Raw genomic sequence first — 26299 nt, forward strand, 5'->3', positions numbered from 1 at the left:
TCTGTTTTGTTTTGAAGTTTAAACATTTTGCATTTCAAACCTGTTTAACTAAAATACACACACACACACACACACACACACACACACGCGTGCCACTCCTTGGTATCAGAAAATACATTGCATTCCACTCCCTCTGGAAATAAAGATGAAAACTGTGCAAACTAAAGAGGGGAAAAAAAAAAAATCTGTCCTTCCGTTTCTTTTCCTTTGGGCTGTCAGCTATGAGTTGGTTTAGTGAGTAGTTTTGCAAGACTTGTTTCATTTTGTTTTGGACAAGGCTGAGCCATGTATTTCAAACAAAAGGCAGCCAATTACTAACTTCTGGTTGCTGGGTGTGGTCTCCCTTCACATTCTATAAAATCAGAAGCCCGAAGCTTCAGCTCTAGTGTGAAACTTTCAGAGAACAACCTCTCTTTAGTTCTTTGGAAGAAGGTGGAAAACAAAGTAAGTGCTGGATTTTCTTTTAGCTTTGGTTATTTTGAAAACTTTCTCATTATGATGTTACATGTCACTGCTTCTATAGGATTTATGGCAAATTGTGTTTAATATGTTTTGATAAATCTTTCTGTAAAATTACACTAGGTATTGATTTGTATTTTGGGAATCACAAATTGTAGTGTTTTGTTTTACTTAGTTAGGAAATATAATTTTGAAAATGTTAAGTTTGCTTAATACTGGCTTGTACTGCTGGTGAGTTACCATGGAAAAGAAGGAAAGAATGTATTTTCTTCCTACAAGTTTGAGTTTCCAAGAGCTGTGTGTGCCCCACATGGAAATCATGATGTAGGAGTTTCGTATAGGGAGGGAGCCAGGTCAGGGTGGGTTTCAGGAAACTTTCCAGATAGCATGGTTGACATCATTTATTTCTTCTTTTGTAAGGAAAACTAAATAGATTCCGACTTCATAGTGGTATCATGCCCTTTGTAATTAACGTTTTGAAATTAATGTTATTTTTACTCATGCCCTGTAAACAACTAAGAGGATCTGCTCATTAATCATGTCACTTAAAAAGGGTGTGGACACCTTATTTCCTGTAGAGTCTGTGTCATAAGCAGGCTTTTCAAGCGCTGATCTGAAAACCTACCGGAAAGGAAACATTTTCTGAGGTTGTCAGGTAGATAAATCACCCCTTGGGAATACCAGATGAGTCGTCTAAGAATTATTCTTCTTAATAGCATTTTGATTGTTGAATGAACTAATCGTTATAAAACTCCTTAGAAAAGCACAACACAAATCTCAAGTAGAGTTTTACTGATGTTGGATAAAAGATTTCTACTCATAACTATATATCTTATCTGGCTATGATTCATTACAAATGTTCCTTCAAGGATATTTCTCTTAGCCCATTTTGAATGTGAAATTAAGTGCCCCAATATCTATTTTCAAATGCTAGCTAATTAAAAAAGGTGTGTTCTTTCTTGCCTTGTTTATGTCTAAAATTATGTATGGACTTTGAAAAAATAATATTCCCCTCTGCCTGCATGAATGTTTTGGTGACTGGCAGGGAAGGCACATTGCAAAATGATTCAGATGTGGCGAAATGCTAGTTTCATAATTCTGAAATGGCCTCTTCTCTAGAAGTGTGTTTCCACCTTCCCTGGGTGGCAGCCACATCTCGCAGCTCTCCAACTTTTGACTGAGGTTGTCAAAATATCCCCTTCTAACATTATTAAGGAATCAGCTAGAGTCTCATGCTTATTAAATACTTTTTCAATCGAAAGATCTGCAAAGGTTGAATTCTGTATGTGATGTCAGCTTGCTGAGCTGGTTGTTTCAATCCTCTCTAGACCCGTTAATTTATGACTTATTTTAAAAATCAGAGCTAAAGCAACGGACCTATTACTTTCCAGTGACAAATCAAAAGCAGTTTTTGAAGGAAATGAGTTCCTCTTCCTTTAAAACAGGATAGATTTTTATCAGGAAGGTCAGAACAGACACAATTTATATAATACCTTCATTATGCTAATTTTCTCCTCTTCCGTCGTCTTGAGGTGAAGTTAAAGTTTGGCGCTTCAGAGCTACCATGCATTTTAGACACTGTTTATTCCAACATTCCCATTTTTACCATTGAAGACCCCTGGAGAAGTGTTTTCTTGAGGTCATACAACCAGTTAAAGAGAATCAAAATAAGGCTTAGAACTCCTCAATTCTTATTTTTTATATTCTATAGTTATGGGTAGAAACATTTGCTAAATTAGCATAGATGTGTCTCCTAAATAATTAACACTCATATACTATTTATTCATTCAATAATGCTTATTAACGTACTAAATGCCACGTGTTTTGCCAGGGATTGGAGGGACAGATGAATAGAGCTTATAAAGGCTTTCTGGAAGTTATAATGAGGCCTATGATGATTCTTAATTAGAAGCAATAGTTAGACAAGGGCTGTGGGTGTGGCGGAGAGAAACTGCATTCCCGCGAAGGGAACGCCCTACCCCGAGGCCTGGAAGCAGAGCATTTAGGAGACCGCTCTTCATAAAGTTCTTCTCCACTGGCCATGCCACCCTACAGTCTGATAGTCTTCTCTCACCCAGGTGGGTGTGAAAGGACTTGCGGAATCTATGTTTGAGGAGAAAACTGCATAAACCAAAGCAATGAAATATAAACTCCCTTGGGCTGAGGGGAAGCCTGTCACAGTCTCCATAGGTTAACCCTTAATGCATCTGATTCTCAAGTGTGAACTATTAGAAATAACATGGATCCTTTGCTCCCTAGTTTAAAAGAATATACAATATTCTGAAATCAAAAGGTATGACTTTACATATGCCTTAACGCTTACCGCCATTATCTAGAAAACTGCCGGAAAATGACACTGTTTTGTCAGGTACAAAACTGCAGCAATGACCTTGTTGGATGCCAAGATTAATGCTGCTGCTATCATTGCAGAAGTCTGGTCATGTAACTTGTCACCAGGAAAGCATGGTAGACCACAAAACTCGCTTCCTCTGTCACCAGTTCTGGAAGTAACCTTTCACTAGGTTGACAGAGAAAGAAATAGAGATTTAAAAAACTGAGCTTTTCTTTCATAATAATTTCAAACCTGCGGAAAAGCTGCAAGAATATTGCACAGAATTACCACATACTTTTACCCAGCTGTTAGCATTTCACCATATTTGCTTTGTTATTAAGTCTTCCCCTTCCTCCTTTTACCCTCTCTATATAGTTATTTTTTCTGTAACATTTGAGAGAACACTGCAGATACGATGTCCTTATGCCTCTAAATACTTCTTCCTGTATAAATTAAAAATGATACAACCATAGTGCAATTTTTAAAAATCAGGAAATGAACTTTAATGCTTACAAGCCCAGTGTTCTCAAACTGTCTAGTTGATGCAATTGCTAATGTACCATTTCTGGAATACCTTTTTCTTACATTTAGTAAGCATGGATGCCTCTAACATCTTGGGCATAGTTTTTGTGCATACTTACCTTCTTTAATTTTTTGCTGAATGAGATGAAGAGAGCTCTCTTTTGACACATGAGTATATAAAAAATGTTAATCTCTAGAAAGTTATACATATACCCACAGATAAATGAGATTGGTAGGCAGTGCATGATCAGAAACAAATCATTAAGCAGAAAAACTCTGGAATATTGTTAATTTCCATGGTCAGCCTATGTATAAGTGGCCAACTTCATCTCCAAGTGAGATAATGTTAAGGAGTGAACAGGCAGAATGGTTGGCTAAATATTTTTGCTGTGGAATTTGTAAGGCGTGTTGCAACTGCTAAGAATTTTTGTTTAAACACGCAGTTGTCTTTGCTTAATTAGCAGTACATGACAATTCCTAAGATTCCTTTAGAGCAATTTCGGACATCTTGGCAAAATCCTCATTTCTTTAAGCTTTGTTCAGAGCTGGTGGATCTAATTTGGCTTGGTTGGGGTTCCCTTTTCCTCTAACTGCTTTCCTGCGAGGGGTCCTATTCAGGCAGCTTCTTTTCCAGGCCATCCAAATTACTTCGGGCCAAAAATCTAGGAACTCAGGATGTGTTACAAAGCTGTCTCTTCCGTCGACACTGTTTTGTCAAATAAATTATTCAACTCCTTTATTTTTTATTTTGTTATGTAATTAATAGAGCAATAACATTTTCTTATACTTTCTCAAGTTTATGTTTTAAGAAAATGATGAGTGTTATGTGAAGATTTTTTTAGAAAGGAAAAAAAGTGACTGAAGCATGGGAAAGTTTTCATAAAATTCATTTTGAAGTTGTGAGTCTCACTTTTAAATTATATTTGACAACATCTTTAATCTTTGATCTCTCCTAAAGTTTTTATTTACTAATTGAAAAAAGTGGAAATATTCAATCGTGTTTCTGTAACTTCAGATAGTTACTTTTTTTTGAAGATTGATGAGTGATCACATCAAGCATTTTGAGGATTCTACTTTATGAAAGACATGGATGAGATGATAAAAGTGGAAACTTCAAATACCTGAAGCCTTGCCAGAAGTAGCGAGATGTTTTGAATGTGCCTATTAAGCAATAGGAAAGTGAAATTCTCTGCATGCCAACCACAATTGCACCAGGTTGTGCCTGCAACAGGAACTCCAACCTTGTGCACAATTGTACAACATGACTTTACCTTAGGAAACCACTTCAAATTGACCAATTGCTGAGTGGGGAGTGGGGAGAAATTAAACAAGTGCACAACATATTGTTTCTTCTCCCAGATGACAGAATAGTCATTTGGACAATCCCATAATAATTAAGTGGAGATAGTTTCTGCTTTGGATATTATTTCCCTCATGTATTTAATCTCATTACTTGGAACTGTGGTTATTTTTCAGCAGGTGTGCATTGAAATATTTTGTCTGGACATGCTGTTAAGGAGTCAGGTTACGGGTTTAACTCCTCATGAGTCATTTAGCTTCACATCAAGAATTTACAGTGGCCTAGATTACCCTTCCAGTCTCCCTCACAAGTATTTATGAGAGCAGTCTCCAGAGGGATAAACAAAAGGGTATGGAGAGATACCTGCTTATACCTTGAGCACAAGCTCCTAAAAACACATCCCCAGACAGAAAGGCTCATTGGTGGCTTCTGTGGATAACACAGAGAATACATCAGTTGTTAATACACTTTGGGTTTCCAAAATATTCATGGATGATTACATAAAAACACTGCTGACCCATGATAGCAATTCAAAACATTGCCCTTAAGATAGTTTCCAGTCATGTTGCAATTTCACCCTATGCTTCCTGTTAGAGCAAAGCACCTGGTAGAAAACAATCCATTTCCCAGGTCTTTGTGTTGGGTGGGAAAACATGTAGGCCTAGTAGTTGAACAGCTCAAGTAGGAAGGAATGGGAGCGCTCCATGTGCTCAAATAATTTTATATCAAGGAATGGAAAAAGATACTGAATTATTTGGGGGAGAAACAACACCTGAATATCTTTTAATGGATAGAATTTTAAGTCTAAATCAACTCCTGTAGATCACCACAGAGTGTTTTACCTTGTAAATGTAAATATTGTACTCTTTTTGTTCAAGCTGTGGTGGATCCATAAATTCTCTAATGGCCTATTAAACGATCTCGAATCTTCCATCTTGCCCGTCTCTTAGCCGTTCTCTACAGTAGAGGATGAGTAATCTTTTTGACATATAGGTGGAATCATATTGCTTTCTTTTTAAAAACCCATTAGCTTTAGGGATACATTTCCCAAAGCTTTAGGGATACATTTCAACTCATTTGCTGAAGCTTCTGTCAACCTTTCTTGTTCCAGTAAAATTCTTTCAACTCCCCAAGTAGGACCAGTGTCTCTGTTTTGTTCTCTTTAATTTTGCTGCCAGATTAATCTCAACTCATTTCAAGAGGCTCAGATCAGCCGGCACCTCCTCTAAAAAATTTCCTTAGCTCTTGTGTTTTCCCACTGAGAGCACACACAAACTTTAAGTTCACTGAGGCAGGGGATGATGTTTTGATGTTTTTTGCACCCCAGTGCTTGGCGTATAGTGAGTGGTCTGCAAGTTTAAAGCAATGAAGTGAATCCCCAGCTCCTCTCCTCAGCTTGTATGCTTGTAGTAGTCATCTGCTCCCTAAAATTTAAGACTGAGTAAGTCAAGAAAGAGCCAAATTTCTGAGTGGAGGCTTTGGGTTTCTATTCAAGGGTAAGACTCTTCTTTTAAAATACTTACATCTAGCATTTTATTATGTGTCTAAGAGTAATATCCTGGTAAGTCAAGTCAAGGCTACTCTATATCTTGTGTATGTAAAGGAATGGAGTGACGTATTATGTGTGGTGGATTTGTGGTTTGTAAAAGCATGTATTTATTTTCTTTCCAGAAACTTCTTTAAAAATGGCAATGGTATCAGAATTCCTCAAGCAGGCCTGGTTTATTGACAATGAAGAGCAGGAATACATCGTAAGTCAAGTGACAATAAAATAACTTAGTTAAATATTAAAAGAGAAACTAGTATGAATGAATAGATATTAATTTTTTCTCTCTCTCATACACAGAACACTGTGAAAGGATCCAAAGGTGGCCCTGGGTCAGCAGTGAGCCCCTACCCCAGCTTCAACCCATCCTCTGATGTTGCTGCCTTGCATAAAGCAATCACAGTTAAAGGTAACTAAGCCTTCCCCGAACGGTCCCCTCCTGCACATTGCAGAGTGGCTGTTTGAATGACTAGTGAAAAACTGATATGTGCAGTGGGAAGTCTGTTTCATTTTGAAGATAAAAAGATTTCTTTATCAAATGAAGCTATATTTCCTTTCTTATCACTGAAAAAAAGTTGGTTAAATCTGTAATATCTCTGCTGCCACAACAGACAGATATCCTTATCTGCTCATTTCTAGCATAAACTCAACACTGAAACCAACACCTCTGCTCACATTTAGGGTTTGAACTAAGATCAAACCCTAACACTGAGGGGAGGGAGAATTTCCTCTCCCTTTCTCATTCAAATGAGTAGTGTTGGCTGAAGCACTTCCTTTGATATATGGTGTTGCATCTATATAATTCGTATTTCTTAGTTTGTTAAGAACTCATTTGGAGCATCTTGATAATGAATCATTTAATGTTAGTTATTGATGAGGAACAAAATTGATTTTAAAAGGCAAGCCGCCCTTTATTTCCAGGTGTGGATGAAGCAACCATCATTGACATTCTAACTAAGAGAACCAATGCACAGCGTCAGCAGATCAAAGCTGCCTATCTCCAGGAAAAAGGAAAGGTGAGTTGGAGTGGTACATTTAGATATTTAATTTCAGTTTCATTTGTGTTAAACATGGATTTTGGAGCACAGTTACCTAGTTCTTTCAGTGTCTAGCACTGCTTTCCCATTACAACTCCAGCTGGAATTGCGGTATTTATCTACTTGATTGCAATCAAATCAATGCCAGCAAGTTTACTGGTTTCATATCGGTGTAGGTTCTTTGCAGATGTGGTGTTCTGCATTGGAGACAAGTCTTTAATTTCAAGATTACTGTCGGCAGTAAGGAATATGTACTGATTGAAATGTGTCTCCTGCTAAAATTTAAGCTGAGTTAATGCCTAAATGTAAAGTTTATACATACAATTATATTATCCACCTAAGAAACATCCAAACCTATAGAGAATTTTTATGACTTTATTTGATCCAAACTAACAACTAGCAGGAAGCAAAATCCCAACAGTTTTGCAGCTTATTTTATACATTAGAATCAAAGGAGGAGGCATAAGGATTGTCTCATGAAATTTATTATTTTTAGATTAAGGGGGCAGGAGAAAGCAAAATAGGGGAATCTTTGGGATTGGATGAAAAATAAACTGAGGAGACATACTTCTTTTCCTGGGTGGGTGCCGGATCGGAGTGACCTTTCGCAGCGCCTGGAGATGGCGTGTGGGGATGCAGGGAGCAGTGAGGGGTTCTGCCACCCAGGGCTCTGGTTGCTGCAGCCGCTCTGCAGGTGGTCGGGGCTGTGCCCTGAGGGGTCAGGAAAAGGAGATAAAGGAGATCACTCGGACATTTTAGATGCAAAAAGACATCATACAGGCTCACTTGAGGTCAAGATTGACCTTTGTCAAGGAAGCTCCAGGCCTCGTACCTGACTGCCTGCCATCACCCACTTTTCGTGAGGAATTTTTATGTTCATATTATCCTATGTGGTTACTTTCTGTCTCGAGGTTTGCAGGGCCCTCCTTTCAGGCCTCTGCTGAGCTTATCAGGTTTAGTATGTGGCCCTTTTTTCATCCACACTACTTTAAAAGTAAGCTTTATATTTTTTATACCAAATCGGGGTAGTGTTTTCTAAGGAATGCATTTAGAAAACTACATGTCAATGTCTGATTATAGTGCTTCTTTGAGAAGTGCAAACCTCAAATTTGGAAAAATTATTAATACATTAGGTATTTTTTAAGTGTTCTTACTGCAGTTTCTGTTAATACACAACCTTATGTTTTGAGCTTTGTGGCTTCTCGCCCACATAAAAGATTGGGAACCCTGTTTTATGGGGGATAAATGGGGATGGAAGGACACTTGACTTGAGGTGCTGAACACACGATACAATGTACAGATGATGTGTTATAGAATTGTACACCTGAAACCTATATAATTGTTATTAACCAATGTTACCCCAATGAATTCAATAAAAAATAACCTCACAGCTAAAAAAATAAATAAATAAAAATTTTAAAAAGGAGTTATCAAGGCATGCAATAAAATGTCATTCTAATCACCCTAAAAGATTAAGACAACATTCTAAATATCCTGCACGTTTTGGATGCGCAGGGAGGAGCTCTAAGGATGGTCGAGTTTAGGAACGAGCAGGAAGGTTACCTACAGTCCAGGTAGCCCTACACTGCTGTGGAACCTAACCTGCTCCTTGTTATAAAGCCTGATTCCAATCTCTGTGTCACAGCCCTTGGATGAAGCTCTGCGGAAAGCCCTGACCGGCCACCTGGAAGAAGTTGCTTTGGCTCTGTTGAAAACGCCAGCCCAGCTGGATGCTGATGAACTTCGTGCTGCCATGAAGGTGAGGAACCGGTTTAAGAAAAACTCCTCTCCTGAAAAGAATGTGTCGGTCAAGTCTACTTATGCCCCCTGTTGTATCCTCAGCATGTAGTGCAGGGCCTACCAGTTAGTGGGAATAAAGTGCATGAATTAATTCATTAATTAATGTTAGCATTAATAGCTGTGTTATTTCCACTCTCAACATGTTACTATATCAGTCATATGTCTCACTCTTTATATCTGTGTACAAAATATTGGTTTAAAAGCCATTTTGTTCCTATACTAGATAGAGCTAATTATAATTATTAAATATTGTGGGAAAGTTACTAAATGACAGATTCAAACAGATTTGGGGACACAAATCTTCTGGAATGAAGATTTTCCTACATATCTTCTCTTCAATTCAGGGCCTGGGAACGGATGAAGACACTCTGAATGAAATTTTGGCATCAAGAACTAACAGAGAAATCAGAGAAATTAACAGAGTCTATACAGAGGGTAAGTTTTAATGTCCAGCAGTCCAAGGGCCTTAGTTGGAAAAGGAAATGTGATATACTTTCCTTAAAATTGAATGTGGATGTTAATTACGGGGGACTTTGGAAACTTGACATACTACGATATTTCTTTATTGTTTCACATGTCTACCGTAAGCACACAGTGTAGCGTGATAGCATTCAAGTTGCTAGGGTGCTGAAGGGAGACAATGTTTAACAAGAATGTCCCCCTAAGACAAATGGCCACATAGTATTGTAATGGAAAAGTCAATTCAAAGCATTGAATTCAGAGAATTTTCTAAAAAAATTTTCTATTATTCTGAAATTTATTTTATTAAAATATTCTGTTGTTTTTTTTTTAATTTTTATTTTGAAAAGATAACAAAAGTAAATAAAATCTCCAAAGAAAATATTCTCCATTTGTCCTTGGAAGGGTAAAGAGCTAGGTGCTTATAATCTTGCAATGGAAACTTTTACTATTATGCACATCAATGATTCACTTTTTATCTCTAGTTGGATCCATAAGGATGAAAGACCAGCCACGGCTCATTTTATCTATTCAGTGAAACATCTCATTTAAATGATACGCTCAACGCTGTAAAGAGGGTAGCTGTAACCGGGTCTGAAAAGTGCAGGGTCTTTTACTGTTTTCCTTTTCTAGTTTCCCAGGCCAGTACGTGGCACCATAGGGGGAATCTTTCTGCTTGATTTTTATCTCAAGCAGAGAGAATACACCAGCCCTTGCATATTTTCAGAGCAATTTAATAAAAGAATCAGAATATGGAAGCTTTCACCCTTATTTTCTACATTTATTTCATTACCAATATCTTAGATCCATTTAGGAGTGATAATAAGAGGAGCATTATTTTTAGTTTTTTTATTCAATAAAACATAGTTTACAAAGGGAAATATCCATATTTCCCCCATTATACCCAAGACATAATCCAATGATGGCTTATTAAATTGCCCCATCTTCTAGTTAATTATAAATTCAGTTAATTTTTTCCTAATACAGCATTATTTTACATAGTCAAGTACGGGTGTTTACACAAATAAATATTTTAAATCTATCTATGTATATACATATATAATTAAACTATATTATATATATTTATAATTTTTAAAGTAAATAAATAATCTGTTCAGGCAAGTACCTCTGGTTTATTCTTTTAAATAATTATTCTATTCATCACATTTCTTAAATTCTGGCACATTTATTTCAGAATTAATTATTTAGTACTTATGCAATTCATATTAGCAAAAGCTCTGTGACTTGGAGGTTTTCATTCACAGTGTCATCTAAATGGCTTTCATTGCCCAGAAGAGGTAAATTTGATGATCCAGAGTTTTACTTGCTTCAATATCTCTATTTTTATTTTAAAAAGATAATACTTTGAATGCATTCCATAAGTCATTGAACATTTGGCATTGCAAATTTTAAGCCAATATAGAAATGTCTGATATAATTATCACCATTATTCATCATTAATTTACTGCAAATATACTTCTCTCATTTTTCAGAATTGAAGAGAGATCTGGCGAAAGACATCAGCACAGATACCTCTGGAGATTATCGGAAGGCTCTGTTCGCTCTGATTAAGGTATAACTCAAGTGGTTCAGGAAATGCCTCTTCATTTATGGAGAGTAAAAGTTTAGATTTCATCTCGCTCTAGAATTGAGCAGTTGACTCTTTTTCTCAAAGAATATTATTTACTGGATTTTAAGGGAATTAAGTGAATCTTGTGATTACATGCTAGAAAACAATTTACTGAGAGAATGGGATTTTTTTTTCAGGGTGACCGAGCTGAGGATTTTTCCTTAAATGAGGACATGGCTGATTCAGATGCCAGGGTAAGCAATGCCCCTAGAGTCACCTTTCTACCTCAGACAGTTCCTGCCTCAGGTGAGGTTACCACTGGATGACCTCCACATGGAAGCAAGTCTAAGATGCTTCGAGAGGCCAAGGGCACCTAATGTTCATCCCCTGAGTGGTGCGCACTGTTCTATACTTGAGCAGCCCAAGACAAAGATAGGTGGTCTTGGTGTTTTCAGTAGATCTCATCATTCATAAAGCTAGAGAGGATTGAAGGAAAACAATGAGAATTTTACGTGTTATTCTCAAGAACTGTTATGTTGAGAAAGTGGATTTTTAAAAAATTTTACCAGGCATAAGAAAGGGAAGTAATTTTTTATTAAGTGAAGTGGAAGGAGGAAGCACATATAGCATTCTTTTAACAGTGAATTTTGGAATGGTTTATAGATATGTTTATATTATAAAAATATTATAATTATAAAACAATTATAATAACATATTTATATACTTTCAAATATATTCTTATATATAGCATCATTGAGGCTGCTGGTTATAATATGCCAATCCATTGGCAACATTAGAAAAAGGTGCCATTTTAGGACCTGGAATTTCTGTTAAAAAAGTAAAGATTATTATTTGCATATGCTTTCCTCTTGGGATAGCATTGTCTCTATAAATTCATCACAGTGAATCAGTAAGAATAGAAATGCAGATTCTACCCCCACTCTGTTCATTGCAACAGTACATTATCTTGTACATAATAGGCATTCATTAACTTTTTGCTGAAAAGATGCATACATATCAGATCTGTTTGCCTGAAAAGTCCAAAATAGCTTCTTATGTCCACTGGAAGTTTGACCATTTTAATAGAAATTGTGCAAGCATACCAAAGAACAAAATTAGTATTCAAATAATTGCCCATAATTTAAAAATTATTCTTATTTGCTTGTGACATTTTTGAATGTGCTTTCCATTTTAAGACTATCAGAGCTCTTAGATTTATATTTATAGCAGCTACTTGGGTTAGTATGACCCAAGAGGAGGATGGTAATTAAGATTTCAAAGTTAACAGAGCAATTTGTGACAATAAGGTGGGGATTATCTTTTTCATTTATAAAACAGGAAATTATGTACTTTAATAAGGCTAAATTATTTGTCTAAGAGTACAGAGTTGTTAAGTTGCAGAGTCAAAATCTGAATCTAGAAATTCTAACATCAAAATTCAAGATCTAGGTTATGGTTGAATTATTGATTTATTAGTACCATTTACTAATAATTACTTTGAACAAGTAAAAGTAGAAAGACAATTTAGAGAGGTCCTTGGAGTTGTCTTAATATAGAATGTAATCTTAAAGCAATTTAATTCATCCAACATTTCTTCTTCAAACATATATTCAGCCTCTAATATTTGCAAGGCCCTTGAGAGATTCTGTGGAAGATACTCTCAGTCTTAGCATTGTCTACTCTGATCCTATTGGATACAAAGCTGCTGCCTAGAAAATCTTTGAGGAGATCTAACATTCTTGTGCAGATATCAAATCAGTAAATGGTCATGTGTTCATTTTTGTGTTTCTTGACAGGCATTGTATGAAGCAGGAGAAAAGAGAAAAGGGACAGATGTGAACGTGTTCATTACCATTCTTACCAGCAGAAGCTATCCCCATCTTCGCAGAGGTAAGAAGAAAAAAATGTCTCTTACAACTTGTTTATAGAAGATGCAAAATTTTTTTTGAGGACAAAAAAGAGAAAGGAAAGAGAAAAGTCTTAATCAGCAACATCACTCCTACACCAAATGAATGTTGTATAGTGCTCCTGACCCCTTAGTGATCTTTGTGCATTTGTTCAACTTGGTATAGTGATCATTTCATAGCATTTGAAACAGCTTTTGTGACTTTGGCATGTAGACCATGATTTGTTATTTTTACTCTTTCTATTCCCCCCAAATATTTGGAACAGATGTAACCAAATATACACATACAGCAGAACAAAGGAAATTACAATAAGGAAAAACAAAAAACTCAGGACTAAGTGCAAAAAAAGTGTATTTAGGTGCCCCAGAAACGAAAACCGGAAGGAGTTCTTGCCTTGAGCATAAGGTTTAGCTCTGAACCTGCTGGAAGCCACTGCAAATGGAAAGTCATGATGATTACCTCACATTCATTATCCGATCATAGCACACTGATTTCTAATGCTAAAATTAAGTGAAACTTATTGCACAGATTTTTATATAAGGGAAGATCCATTCGCTATGGCACTTAGCTCTGACACAGCAAGTGTTATGATTGTCAGTCATATGTCATTTCTAATAAATGTCAACACTTGCAAAAGTTGCCCGAAAGTATACAAGAACACCAAAATGGCCATGGGAGTTACATTCCTAAGGGAAGTTGAAATATCCAAAATATGCTCAGTTGAGTAATTAGCTTTAAAATATGTGTTTTGAAGTTCAGTTATCCTGAGGAGTGCTTTGAGTCAGTTGCCCTGATTTTGCTCAAGTTTGCTAAAGTAGAGGATGCTTTCTACATCTCTTAGTTTAACTGTTGTAATATTCAGTGTTTCAGAAGTACACCAAGTACAGTCAGCACGATATGAACAAAGTCCTGGACCTGGAGCTGAAAGGCGACATCGAGAAATGCTTAACAACTATTGGTATGTAGTCCTGGAGGGAGAAGAAATTGCTAAATTAAATTTACATTATCATTGCTGTCCCATAATTAAAAAAATATATATATATAACAAAACCAAAAACAAAACAACTCAGATATAGTTCATCTATGCTTCAGATAGAGGCAGCATGTAAGATAATGGCAATGTGTATTTAGCGAAATGTATACAATGGCCTTCTTCATAATAACAGATATCATCCTCCTATTTAAAAAAAAAAAAAAGATAGGCAGGTGGAAAATACTCGCTGAGCCCCCTACTTATGCCAAGCGATGTACCAGACTGGACATAGCAAAAAGTCAAGTCAGAATGGTCATTAAGAACATGAGATTTAGAATTCGATACAGATTCAAATCCTGGTCTGTCACTTGCTAATTGAATAATCTTAGGCAAGTCCAGAGATTTTGATTCACTAGTTCTCTGGTAGCTTCTGACAATGTCTTTAAAGAAAAACATGTTAAAGGTCTCTTATGCTATTCAGATGATCAGTTAGGACTGGGAACCTGAATTCTAAAGCACTGCTTCTCAAACATTAATGGGCACAAGATAAGTCCCCTGGAAATTTTGTTAAAATGCAGACTCTGATTTCACTAGGTCTGGTGTGGGGCCTGGGATTCTGCATTTCTATCAGGCTCCCAATTGCTGCCAATGCTTTTGGTCCACGAATCACACCTTGAGTAGCAAACTAGAGAACCTTACTAACTGACACATCTGTTAGTGTTTTATTTCACAGCTGCCTCTTAAAGCCTATCCTTTACCACTTAAAAAGTTTTTTCTTATTATGACATGAAAAAAGTATGTATCATGTGACAGTATGGCCGTGAACACCAACTGGTTTCCCTATTTTCAAGAAGAGCATACTCGGGATAGTATGAACTATAGAAGCTGCTATTGTTTGTCTTTAAGATAATAGGAAAGAGGTGATGGTGTCAGGAGAAAGACTACTCAAAACCAACATCTAGAGAATAGCTTCTCATTAGCCAAATATCCCATACTGAGAAGGTGGTGAGAAACGGGTGACTGGAGCCTTGCTTGCAAAGTTCTGTATCTCCGATTTCTTTCATTGCACCTTCTTTTGTGGTAAATACGCCAGCTAAAATGTGCCTCTCTTGCAGTGAAGTGCGCCACGAACAAACCAATGTTCTTTGCTGAGAGGCTTCATCAGGCCATGAAGGTAAGATTCTATTTATGTGATTTGCTTAGGGGGGAATTACTGCTAGTGGAGAGAACATAAAACTTCAGATTGTTTGAAAATCACACATATTTTAATATTTTCCCATTAAAGAGAACCGGTGTTCCATCCAATGCAAGAGGTAATATTCTTCCTTATTAGAATAAAATGGTTAGATTTGTTGTATTTTTTATAGGTAAAACAGTAAGGTGAGCTTGTAGATAATTTATGGGTTACTCGTGATTTGCATAAAGCCTGAGTCAGCACAAGCACAGGAAGGGTGATCTAATTTCGCTTTTAATGTATGATTTTAGTAAGCTACGTCTGCTAAGGTTGTGAGTTTTACAACCTCTCCCTTTCTAAGTCTCATTTGTTTTTTATTGTTCTGTGTTCTGTGCCATGGATTAATATGCCATTCCAAGCTTTTAAAATGTTGAGCTAAGATTCCTGAAGTAGAAGGTGTTATTAAGATGGATTGAGATACACTTAAGCCACTTTAACTTTCTCCTCCTGCTTACATCATGTTATGTACTGTGAAGACTTATGAAGTTGTCTTTAGCCACTCCAAAATAAGGAAGGCTTTAGAGAGAGAGACCTAAGCGTTCAACTAACAGGGAAGAGTGCTTATGAAACGGTGGGCGCGCCACTGTGTTCAGGCTGTGCGGGCCCTGAGCCCGCGTCTGCTCAGCGACTGGTTTAGGGGGCAGGCTCATGGGTGATGAGGAATGCCTAGTGTAGGAGAGCAGGAGAGGCCTGTACCCAGACTTTGGATGTCAGTGTAGCCTTGTTCTCAGCTAAGACGTGACAGTGAACAGGAATTAGCCAGACGAGGGGAGGGGTGGAAGAGATGGAGGGGTAAAGTAAGGTTGGTCCCGAAGGAGGAGGTAGCATTACCCTCTCCAGGTAAGAAATACAATTAGTGATGGTGCAGCAGCGGAAGAAGAGGTGGTAGAATTAGGCAGGGCATTGCGAGCCCAGATAAAATGGCTGGTTTCATCCTAAAAGAAAAAGAAGACCATTGAAGGATTTTAAATAGATGAATTAGATGATCAGATTTGCCATTTAGACGGTTCACTTTATATGTAATTACTGAATAGTTTAGAGAAAGGAAAAACTGGATGGTGGAAGGCCAATTAGAAGGTTGTAAAAGCTCTTAACATACTGCTGATGCAGCAACTGGGGTCTTGTCATTTTATCACTTGTGTAAAATGTGTGTGTGTGTATTTTAGTGCAGAGATAGTTTCGCTATAGAAACTATCTGGGTGAACAAAAGAGCTTCACGTTCAAACCCATATCCTGCTTCATTAAGAGCGTGCGCTGACTGAGAGCCAACCCTCGCTTGTTTTGGACAGGGTGCTGGAACGCGTCACAAGATCCTGACCAGGGTCATGGTCTCCCGTTCTGAGATCGACATGAACGACATCAAAGCCTGCTATCAGAAGTTGTACGGTGTCCCTCTCTGCCAGGCCATCCTGGTATGTTGTGATTTTCATAATGCTGCCCCCACAAATGATAATGCTTGTTGCAACTTCTTTAAAGAGAAAGGCTGACTTACTATATCTGTAAATTTCATACGTAAGATTAATTTGTTATATTAGGATATAAAATTTATAAGTAAATTTAACTTTCACTGGTAAAATCTGCTAGTGAGCTTTGTACTGAAAAAATACTCAAAATTTTCAGCATTCATAGAACATTTAGTTTCCCAGACATAAATTTAGCAACCAAAGTATTTTTTAGTAGGGAGATAATAATGATTTATTTTGCAAGTAGGGAGGTATAATTACTTTAGTTAATCAGAGGGTTAGAAACTTATTATTCTAAGTTTTTCCTGTCATATATAAAATATATAAAATGCATGTTCATGGGATCTCATTATGATATTAATGAATAAAAATAAAGACAAGTCAAGGGTTTTAAAGTTATTGAAAGATAGGTGACCACTTAAATTGAATTTTTTACTTATAATGAATAACTATATTGAGAAAATCACAAGCTTGTAACTTTCTCTGATGAGTGAGTCAGATAGTCCTCAAGAGGATCTGAAGTGGTAATGTGTTATATTTACTCAATTATGTGTGACATCTTATTCTTGGAAAATAGCTCTAATACACAACATAGTTATTTCAGAGAGGTTTACAATCTGAATCTTGACAGGTACTGCTTTTATATAATAATTAATTAACAAATATCAGTTAACTGCTATATGAATTATATTATTTAATTAAATAAGTAATATTCTTATCAAAGATCTTAGATAATTGATGTACTGTGATGTATGTTCTACAACTCGTAAGTCAACTAAGACTATAATTATAATTTGAAAATATATTGATTATGGTTTCAGGTAACATTAAGCATACTCTATTTTTTCATCAACAGGATGAAACCAAAGGAGATTATGAAAAAATCCTGGTGGCTCTCTGTGGAGGACAGTAAACATTCCTTTGATGATCTCAAGCTTTTTTATCAGAAGATTTTTTAATCATATCTTTTCATGCCATATTATAGATTTAAATAGGAAAGTTTCTTTAGCAGGATTAGCCTAGCTAACTGCTTTCTGAAAACTATAGCCTATAAATCATTTTTATATCACCACTCTGTATAATAGAGATAAGTTTTTAAAAATATATATTTACTTCAAACTGTAAAACCCCATAAACAGGTTGTTCTGGTAACATTACCTGAGAAAATTGTTTATTAACAGAAAATAAAATGATTTTACAGGACAATTGGTGTGTTATTGGTTCTTCTGTTCTGATTTTCTTCTGTCTGTAATGCAGTGGTTTAATTTGATATCAGGGGACAAGAGCCTGAATCCTAAATGTAAGTGTTTAATGAAATAGATGTTACATATTAAATTAAAGAAAATACAGAATTAGAAAGTAGACTCCTTTCATTTTATCATCTTGATACAGATTGTTGAGAGTGTTTCTAATAATGGATTTATTGCATAAACATGGTAATAACTGGACATTCTGCTGTATCTTGTGAATAGGTATAAAGATAAAATGCCAACAGCAATAAAAATGCCTCACTTTAAAAAAATGACAGTTGCATGTTTAGTTTTCTAAGAAAATGTGAAACTGTTTTCCAGAGTGGCTATACCATTTTACTTTTTCACAATAAACATACAAGTGATCCAGTTTCTCCACAATGTTATCAGCATTTGGTATTATCACTATTTTGTATTTTGGCATTGTTTATTTTTTTTTATTGTTGAATTTTGAGAATTCTTTATATAGTCTAGATACTAGTGCTTTGCCAAATGTGGTTTTCAAAATTTTCTCTCAGTATGTAGCTTGTCTTTTTATTTTCTTGAAAGAGTCTCCTTCACAGTGAACATCTTAAATTTTAATGAGGTCCAAGTTTTCAATTTTTTTCCTTTTATTGATTGTGCTTTTGGTGTCACATCTACAGAATCTTTATTTAAACTTCGGTGCTAAAATTTTTCTTCTGTTTTTTTCCCTTAGTAATTTTATAGTTTTCCATTTTAAATTTAACTTGGTAATCCATTTTGTACTAAATCTTTGTGTAAAGTGTGAGGCTGAGGTCAAGATTCTTTTGTTATTGTTTTTGGCTTATGGGTGTCCAATTGCTCTAGCACCATTTGTTCAATTTATTGGCATACCTACATCATGGTTCAAAAGATCACACTCAGTAAATGAGGGTTGAGACTTATGACTTTTTTCTTTGTGGAAGTCATGGAATACTGCTAGCAAAAAAAAGGAAGAAGAAAAGACATTTGTGAATATTTGCTAAGGGTTGATTATAATATGGGAACAGAGTGGTACAAAGGGAAGTGACTTGGGAGCCAAGGAGATCTGAGTTCTAATCAAGCCTCCACTACTTACTAAGTGACCCTGAACATATTAATTACCTTTTCTAAGCTATAGTTTTAATCAGTATAATACTATTACTGTTACTACTGTTACTGGGGAGATGACGAGATCTTGGTTCTTGTCTTCTTGAAGGAAAGATTTGAATCAAGAGACAAAGCGTAGCAAAGTAAGTAAGAATGTATTGGCCACAGCAAAAATATATTTAGGACGGTGAAATAAGGAAGGATATAGAAGCAGCTACAGGAGAGCCTAGGGTGGGCTGCTCTGGCTCAGAGAAGTCAGAGAGAGAAGGGGGCCTTGGAGACAGGTTCAGGGTCTAAGCACGGGACAAGCTTCCGCTACTCATTGCTCCCCTGGTGGCAAGTCTTGTGGGGTCCCTGAGAGGAAAGAAGGAGGAAAGGAATGGCGCTGGTGTGCTCCCCTGGCAGAGAGTGCAAGCTGGCTCTTTCATCCTGAGCTATTTAGCTCAGTCTTGCAGGTGGGAATCTTAGGGGAGGTCTCCGGGGAGGGTCTCAATAGAATATTCATAAGCTTCCCAGGTGGGCTCTTTCAGGGTCCTCTCAGCTGATTGGTTGGTGCCAGGGCAGGGGGTCGTTAGTCAATGTAGCTGGTCCTCAGGCAGCCACCTGTCACTTGTCTGGTTCTGCTGCTTTTCTGGGCCTGGAGCTGAAGTACAACTGAAGCCTAGATGTTATCTTTAGGGAGGAAACGCTCAGGGGGATTTAAACTGCATGACTAACGATATGAAAAGTCAGGGGTCCAAACTGCATGACCAGTGATATGCTAGGGGAAGAAAGGTCACCCTGGGGGTGAGGTCCTTGTTTCCCCAGTTTTACCCCTCGCTAGGCACCCAGGGCTTTTTGCCCTGGTGAGTTTCTGTACCTGGCCCATCGTCCTTGCCCTGCTCATGTCTGTCTAACTGCCTGTGTAGCGCTACTATTACTGCAACTACTGCTACTACTACACCACCTGCCTTACCGAGTTACTATAAAGACTAGAAATAACGGAGGTAAAGTGACTGACACTTAATAGGTGCGTAAGAAATTGGAGGGGCAGCTAAACATTAATTCACTTAAAAAAAAAATCAATGCTTCAAAATACTAAGATATTTGGTAACAGTAGGCCAATCAGTCAATATAATTGAATGAATTCTTATTTTTTAATCCATCTCTTTTGCTATAGATGACATAGGTCTTGTGGCGATTAAACTTAGATTAAGCTAATCCTCAGCTCCAAAGTGAAATGACTTTACGAAATGGAATGATATATTAGAAAAACCCTCCTGCACTGGGGATTTGTGCATCTGCTTCGGGCTGAGCCAGAAACACAGGAAGAGAAGGGCCCTTAGTGCGGGAAAGTCACAGCTCGGCCATGTGGACATGGCCCCTCCTCAGCTTGGCAGGAGGGCCGTGGGGGGTTCACTCAGAAGCCCAAGCCAGGCGCCTTGCAGATCCCCCCAGCTCTGCGGAGTAGGCCGCGCGCCTTCCTGCCGGTCACCGCTGCTCCCTTCAGGGCCCTGCAGGGGGCGCCCCTCCCGCCCCGGTCAGGAGGGGGCCGGGGCTCCCCGCCCAGCCCCGCCGCTCTCGCACCCGGTGCCCCCTTACCTGCCCGCCCCTCGCCCCGCTCATTAAAAAGTAACCCCCCTGAGGGCTGAAGGGAAGTAGAGTCGGCCACCTCAAGATATGTCCTTTGGGGAATATTCTTTTAAGCTAGTTATTTATTTAAATATTTATAGTTAAATATATAAATACATATATACTTATATATGTATATGTACTTATACTTTATATATAAATTTATATATTTATAAATTTGTATGTGTATATATATATATATATATGTCTTTGTTGATTTCGGAGAGAGGAAGGGAGAGGGAGAGGGAGAGAGAGAGAAACATCAATGATGAGACAGTCCCTGATCTGCCGCCTCCTGCACCCCCGCCCCATGGGAATGGAGCCAGCAACTGGGGCGTGTGTCCTGCCCGGGAATTGAACTGTGACCTCCTGGTTCATAGGTCGATGCTCAACCACTGAGCCACACCGGCCAGGCTAAGCTGGTTATTTTTTAAGAAGAGAAAAAGTACTCAGGAAGAACCAGTGACCTCTCCTCCAGCTGCCTAAAGGAATTCAGAGAGAGGACCTGCTCCCGGGAGGGAAATACCATCAGGAGAACGACAGTTTAATAGGAAGTAGGTGTGGCAGGCAGCGAGGAACCCAGAAAGTCTGACCCTTAGACCCCTGCCCCCTCGGATACCCCACTGTTTCTGGGCGGCCCAGCCAGAATGCGTTTACCAAACCTCTGCCCCTCCGCACCCCTCTGTGAGTCGCCCACCTTCCCTTTGCAGTCTGGCCACTAGGCCCCTTTCTCTTTAGCTGGACATGGCTTAGAAGCCTCCAATACCTGATTTGTCCTTGGGCCCGAAATCCTCACAGAACCCCTGCACGGACGCACGTAATTAAATTTGGTTATGCTGTCCTGTTAATCTGTCTAATGCCAATTTGATTATAGATCAACCAGAAGAGCTAAAAGGCAAAAGGGGAAATTTTCCTCTCCCCCACAGTTGTGATGAACACGAAATGAGATACCCAGCATCTAGCACACAGAAGGAACCCGGTCAATACTAATTCCTAGTAGCTGCTGCTGCTCTGAGGACCTTGCAATGCATTCCTACCAGAGAAACCTTTCTTTGATGTGATAATGCATTATGAAATGGCCTATAATATCAGAAATATCAGATCATTTCTAGCTACAGCAAAGATAAATGGAATGAGATTTCTTGCATGTCATAAACTATTATGGTTTATATGCTTTAGATTCTTTTCTCACTGCAGATTATTACATTCAATAGTGACAGCCTTTTAAGTAGTGGAAGGAAAGCTTATTTGTTGGCAATCTTTTTCTGTGAATGTGAAACTACAAACGGATCCAATGGAAAGGCAGGAAAAGCACCTGTGAAAAGGAGCAGAATAGAATGCAAGAAATTTTTAGATATGAGATAAAAGAAAGAAAATGAAAATGGCTTGGCTATATCAGCACATCAAGGATTTCGGGGTGTGTGTGTGTGTGTGTGTGTGTGTGTGTGTGTGTGTGCGCTTATTTCAGGCCTGTTAAACAAAACAAAAATACTTTCACGGCAAGCTTTTCTAAAACAAAGGGTTTATTGAGACCGGGTCCTGCAGAATAAAATCTGGACCACAGCCACAGGGCTGGGTGGAGCAACAAACACGCCCAGTGCCCTGGAGTGGATGGGCACTTTTATACTTTATGCTTCGGGGAAGAAAGATGTAAGTTGTTTTGAAAGAATTTACATTAGCTACAGATAAGAGGGGGCGGGGAAAGTGAAGCTGGGGCAATTTTATGATAGGCGCACAGTCTGTCAGGAAGAAACATTTACTGCTTGTGATTGGTTAGAGGCAACAGTCCCGAAAGTTCCTGCACATGGGGGATGTGGTGGTGTCTGAGAGTCACTACAGGAGTTGATTGAAAACTCTAACATATATTCAGGAATATGAGCAGTTTATCTAGTTGCCTCACAGCTATTAGTTGGTTAAATACTCTTGTCTCTTCCTCTCGCTCTCCTGTCCACTGCAAGGTAATTTAGGACATCTCAGAATTTTTCTCTTGTCAGGCCCCACCACAGGAGTCCATAGAAATTCAGCCTTAGTTCCAAGCTGAGTCACCTACCGAATAACCCACGTGGAAAGAAGGCTGTTTTGTCTTGGCCAGTCTAATGGAAATAAATGCCTAGTTTCTTGCTTCCCTAACTGGAAACAGTTATTGTCATTCCATTTTCATGAAGATTGTGACCACTGGAATGTTTGTGTTGTCAGAATGCAAACCAACTGTTGATTTCGAATGCCTCAACTTTTACATTTTAAATATTTTATCCTGATTTACCTAGCATCTGTGTATTTTCTTTTTAAATTCTCTATGTTTAGGTTTCTAGTTTAGTCTTTCTAAATCGATTACCATAGGGGTGGAAAAATCAGAGAAAAACATCTCTACAGAGTCATATAGGAAAACCAACTTCTATGTTAATTTTCAAATGGAGAAGAAAGAAAAAAACCTTATTGGTTTGTCTCTAGTGGGATTAAAAAAATGAAGTCAACTGTCATAATTTGAAGAAGCAGAGGAAATTTAGCGAAGCATGGTTACGTGGCAAAACAAAAATGTGGGTTCCTTGTCTGAACGCTACTGAAGCTTGAGAGCAGGCCATTTACCCAAACACGGGGCTCCTCTGCAGGAGGCCCCTAGGCTACTGCCCGGGTTGTGTACCCACAGCGCTGACGCTGAATGTAACTCCTTTATGTTGTCTAAAAATAATCCACTCTTCTCCATAAGCCCTCATAGTCAGTTTGAGGAGACGAAAAACAAACTTTTAGTGCCATCTGGTGTGAATTTTAGGCTGATTTAAACATCTGCTTTTAGATACTGCTCTGTACGTCTAGAAACAAAAAGCTTGGCCTCCCTTCCACTTCCTCCCCTGGTCACCGTCTAAACATTTTTGGAGTGTCTTAGGAGGAAGTGTGTCATTATAGAGGGAAGGGTTGAAGTCCCTGGCTCAGTGTCCTTTGGCCCTGTTGTTTGCTGATTAGCTTCTCTCTTGTACCAAGGGGAACTTGGCATTGGAGGTTAACTTGGGATGTGAGAGACTGGTGATTTGTTCCACAGAGGAAACTGTCATTATTGGATTTTAAACAAGATAGCATTCAAAGTTAAGTTTTCTCTGCCAGTGTTTGAGAACTTGGAAGAAAGACCCTATTAACAAAAGACAAACTAAGGGGTTTTACATTTGCTCCCAATTTAAGCTAAGACTTGTGAAATTTGAGACCTATTCATGTATGATAGTTTTTCTAAGATTGTTTTTTTTAAATTACAAGTAAATATTGAGTTACATTTTGGGTAAGTGTTATGTCTTTTTTCTGAAACAAAATAATCAAACAAAAAAAACCTACTTATATATAAAAACACAAATTTGACTTATTTAAAGGAACACTGCAGTAAAATCATTTATTAGATAATGTTTTTAAAAATGTGAATACAGTTAGTTCATTGTTTCTCCTTGTTTCGCAGTATTTTCGTGGAGTCCATGAAAAGACATATAAATGCATCCAACAGAGAGGCATTGTTACCTCATGGGACTCATTACTGCTTATTTCTATTTTAAATCTTTTCCTTGGCTGGTTCTTTCCCATCTTTATTTTAAAGATGGAAACATTGCCCGGCCGGGCGTGGCTCGGCGGTTGAGTGTCGACCTAGGATCCAGGCGATCGGGGTTCGATTCCCGGTCAGGGCACATGCCCAGGTTGTGGGCTCGACCAATGACTCTCTCATCATTGATGCGTCTGTCTCTCTCTCTCCCTCTCCTTTCCTCTCTCTGAAATCAATAAATAAAGGTGTATTAAAAAAATAAAAAATAAAATAAAAAGAATAAAGATGGAAGCATTTTTCATCTTAAAGGACAAGACAAAATAAAAAGAAAACAAACCAACAAAAAAACAAAGTGAAAATAAAATAAAAACCAAACCCAAAGCCTGTCTGTTATATGCCCCTGGCACCTGGTGCTATCATGAGCATGAACTACCAACTTCAATCTAGTAATGGGTGAATCATCACAGGGGCTGTTTAGGAAAAATGACATCAATACAGAGCCTGGGCTATTCACTGCACCATCCTACTTCTGTGATACTTTCTTGGAGGTGAATATGTCCACTTAGGGGTTACAGGCTCCCTTGATCTCTGCTCATAGGGCACAAATAGTGCTATTTAGAAGGCAAAGGCTTCATAACAAAAATGTTTTATCATAACTATTCACATTATGCAAAGAAGGAAAATGATAGATATGTATAATTTAAAGACAGCAAAGAATACTATAACTTTCCTAAAAGAAAATGCTGGCATAAAAACAACAAAAACTGAAATTATTTTAAGTTTAAAAAAATGTCATTAATTATAGTGAAATTTATTATTCACCGTTCTGGCATTGTTACATATTTTGTATTTCCAGAAAAGTGAAGAAGATGCTAGACTGAAAATTGCTAAAATACTAAATGAAAAGAATTTCTCTACTTGTTAAGGAAGTACATGATTTTTGACAGAAGGCACAGAACTGGACTTTATGTTTTAGGCACGATTGTCATATTGTGTAAAAAGCCTGTAAGTTTCTCTCTAGGGAGTTGTGGAGGGCATAGTTGTCCTACAAATAGGCATATCATTGCTCATTTGCGCTTTTTAACCTCTTGGCTTCAATATTTCCATTGTTTTTCCCCAAGAGAATCTGCTTTTTAAGAAAGTTTGTCAGCATCTGTTTTTTTCAGATATGTATTAGCTAAATTGTTTTGCAGTATACCTTTTACACTGATCTCAAACGTGCAAATTCAAAATTTATTTCAAAATTATTACTAGTGGAAGTTTTCTATCACGGTTTCATTTCATTTTTGATCTTTACCGCCACCTAGTGATAAATTTTAAAAACTTCCTCCTAAGTATATAAGAAGAGCGTGTGAAAAAATATCAAGAATCCTTGGATGTCCCCCAGGAGACTAAAGCTCACCACGTCCGCACTTTCAATCTGAAAGTGAATTTTTGTCCTGTTGAAGAGCTGAGTGGGTCTGTGAGAGATGGCAGAAGGTATGGCAACCTCTTACCAGAATCATCGTGGCCGTGCTGGTAACAAACAGCAAGGTGGTGAGGACACTGAATGCTCCCAGTGTAATCACTGGGGTGGGAAACAAACCAACAAACAAAAGAAAACAGCATGTTAACGAGCAGAAACACTCAGCTGGCTGTTAACATTATAAACTACCATTGAGAATTAATAACTCCTTTTAGAACTCAGGAATTTGAAAACAGAAGTCTGGCAGAAAGAATCCCTGTCCTTGGATAAATGATCACTTTTAAATACTCTTTGCTTCCTGCCCTCAGTCCTGTGCCAGTGGGCTCCTGGATTTATTGCATGGACTCGTGGGTTTATTGCGGAGTTCCCAGTGCCATGTCACACTATAAAGGGAGGTTTTTAAATGTTTAAGACCATTAGTATGGAACCGAGGGTCTATAGTTGACACAAAATGAGAAGAAATGAAAAGATAATATTGACAATAGAAATGTAAGGGAGAGAAAAAAGTACCCATTAACAGCATATGAAGTCAGATATTATTAAACTACTTCTTTCAAGGGATCTTTAAAATCTATTCCCAAAGGCTAAGTAAATTATTTCCTTTACACTGGGAACATTTCATTCATTTCCAGCTGTGCAGACAAAAAAGAAAAAAAATATTTTGTTTTTTTATAGTCTATTCTTAAGAAAAAAAAAATCCCAAAATAGACCTAGAAAATATCTTAAATTATTGTAAATACTTCTTTATGTATTTTTGTATTTATA

General features: G+C 37.7%; 1 protein-coding gene across 1 annotated transcript; it reads left to right on the top strand.

Moving 5' to 3' along the window:
* Positions 1-234: 234 nt before the first annotated feature.
* Positions 235-17808, top strand: ANXA1 (annexin A1). The gene is made up of 13 exons (XM_016206676.2): positions 235-444; positions 6285-6364; positions 6460-6568; positions 7081-7175; positions 8842-8955; positions 9341-9431; positions 10949-11028; positions 11223-11279; positions 12822-12915; positions 13795-13890; positions 15021-15079; positions 16429-16551; positions 17459-17808. Exons 2-13 carry the CDS (start codon positions 6299-6301, stop codon positions 17513-17515), a joined length of 1041 nt encoding a protein of 346 aa, XP_016062162.2. The 5' UTR covers positions 235-444; positions 6285-6298; the 3' UTR covers positions 17516-17808.
* Positions 17809-26299: the final 8491 nt, after the last annotated feature.

Source organism: Miniopterus natalensis, chromosome 12 (assembly GCF_054644295.1).
Source record: "Miniopterus natalensis isolate mMinNat1 chromosome 12, mMinNat1.hap1, whole genome shotgun sequence".
Taxonomy (NCBI): domain Eukaryota; kingdom Metazoa; phylum Chordata; class Mammalia; order Chiroptera; family Miniopteridae; genus Miniopterus; species Miniopterus natalensis.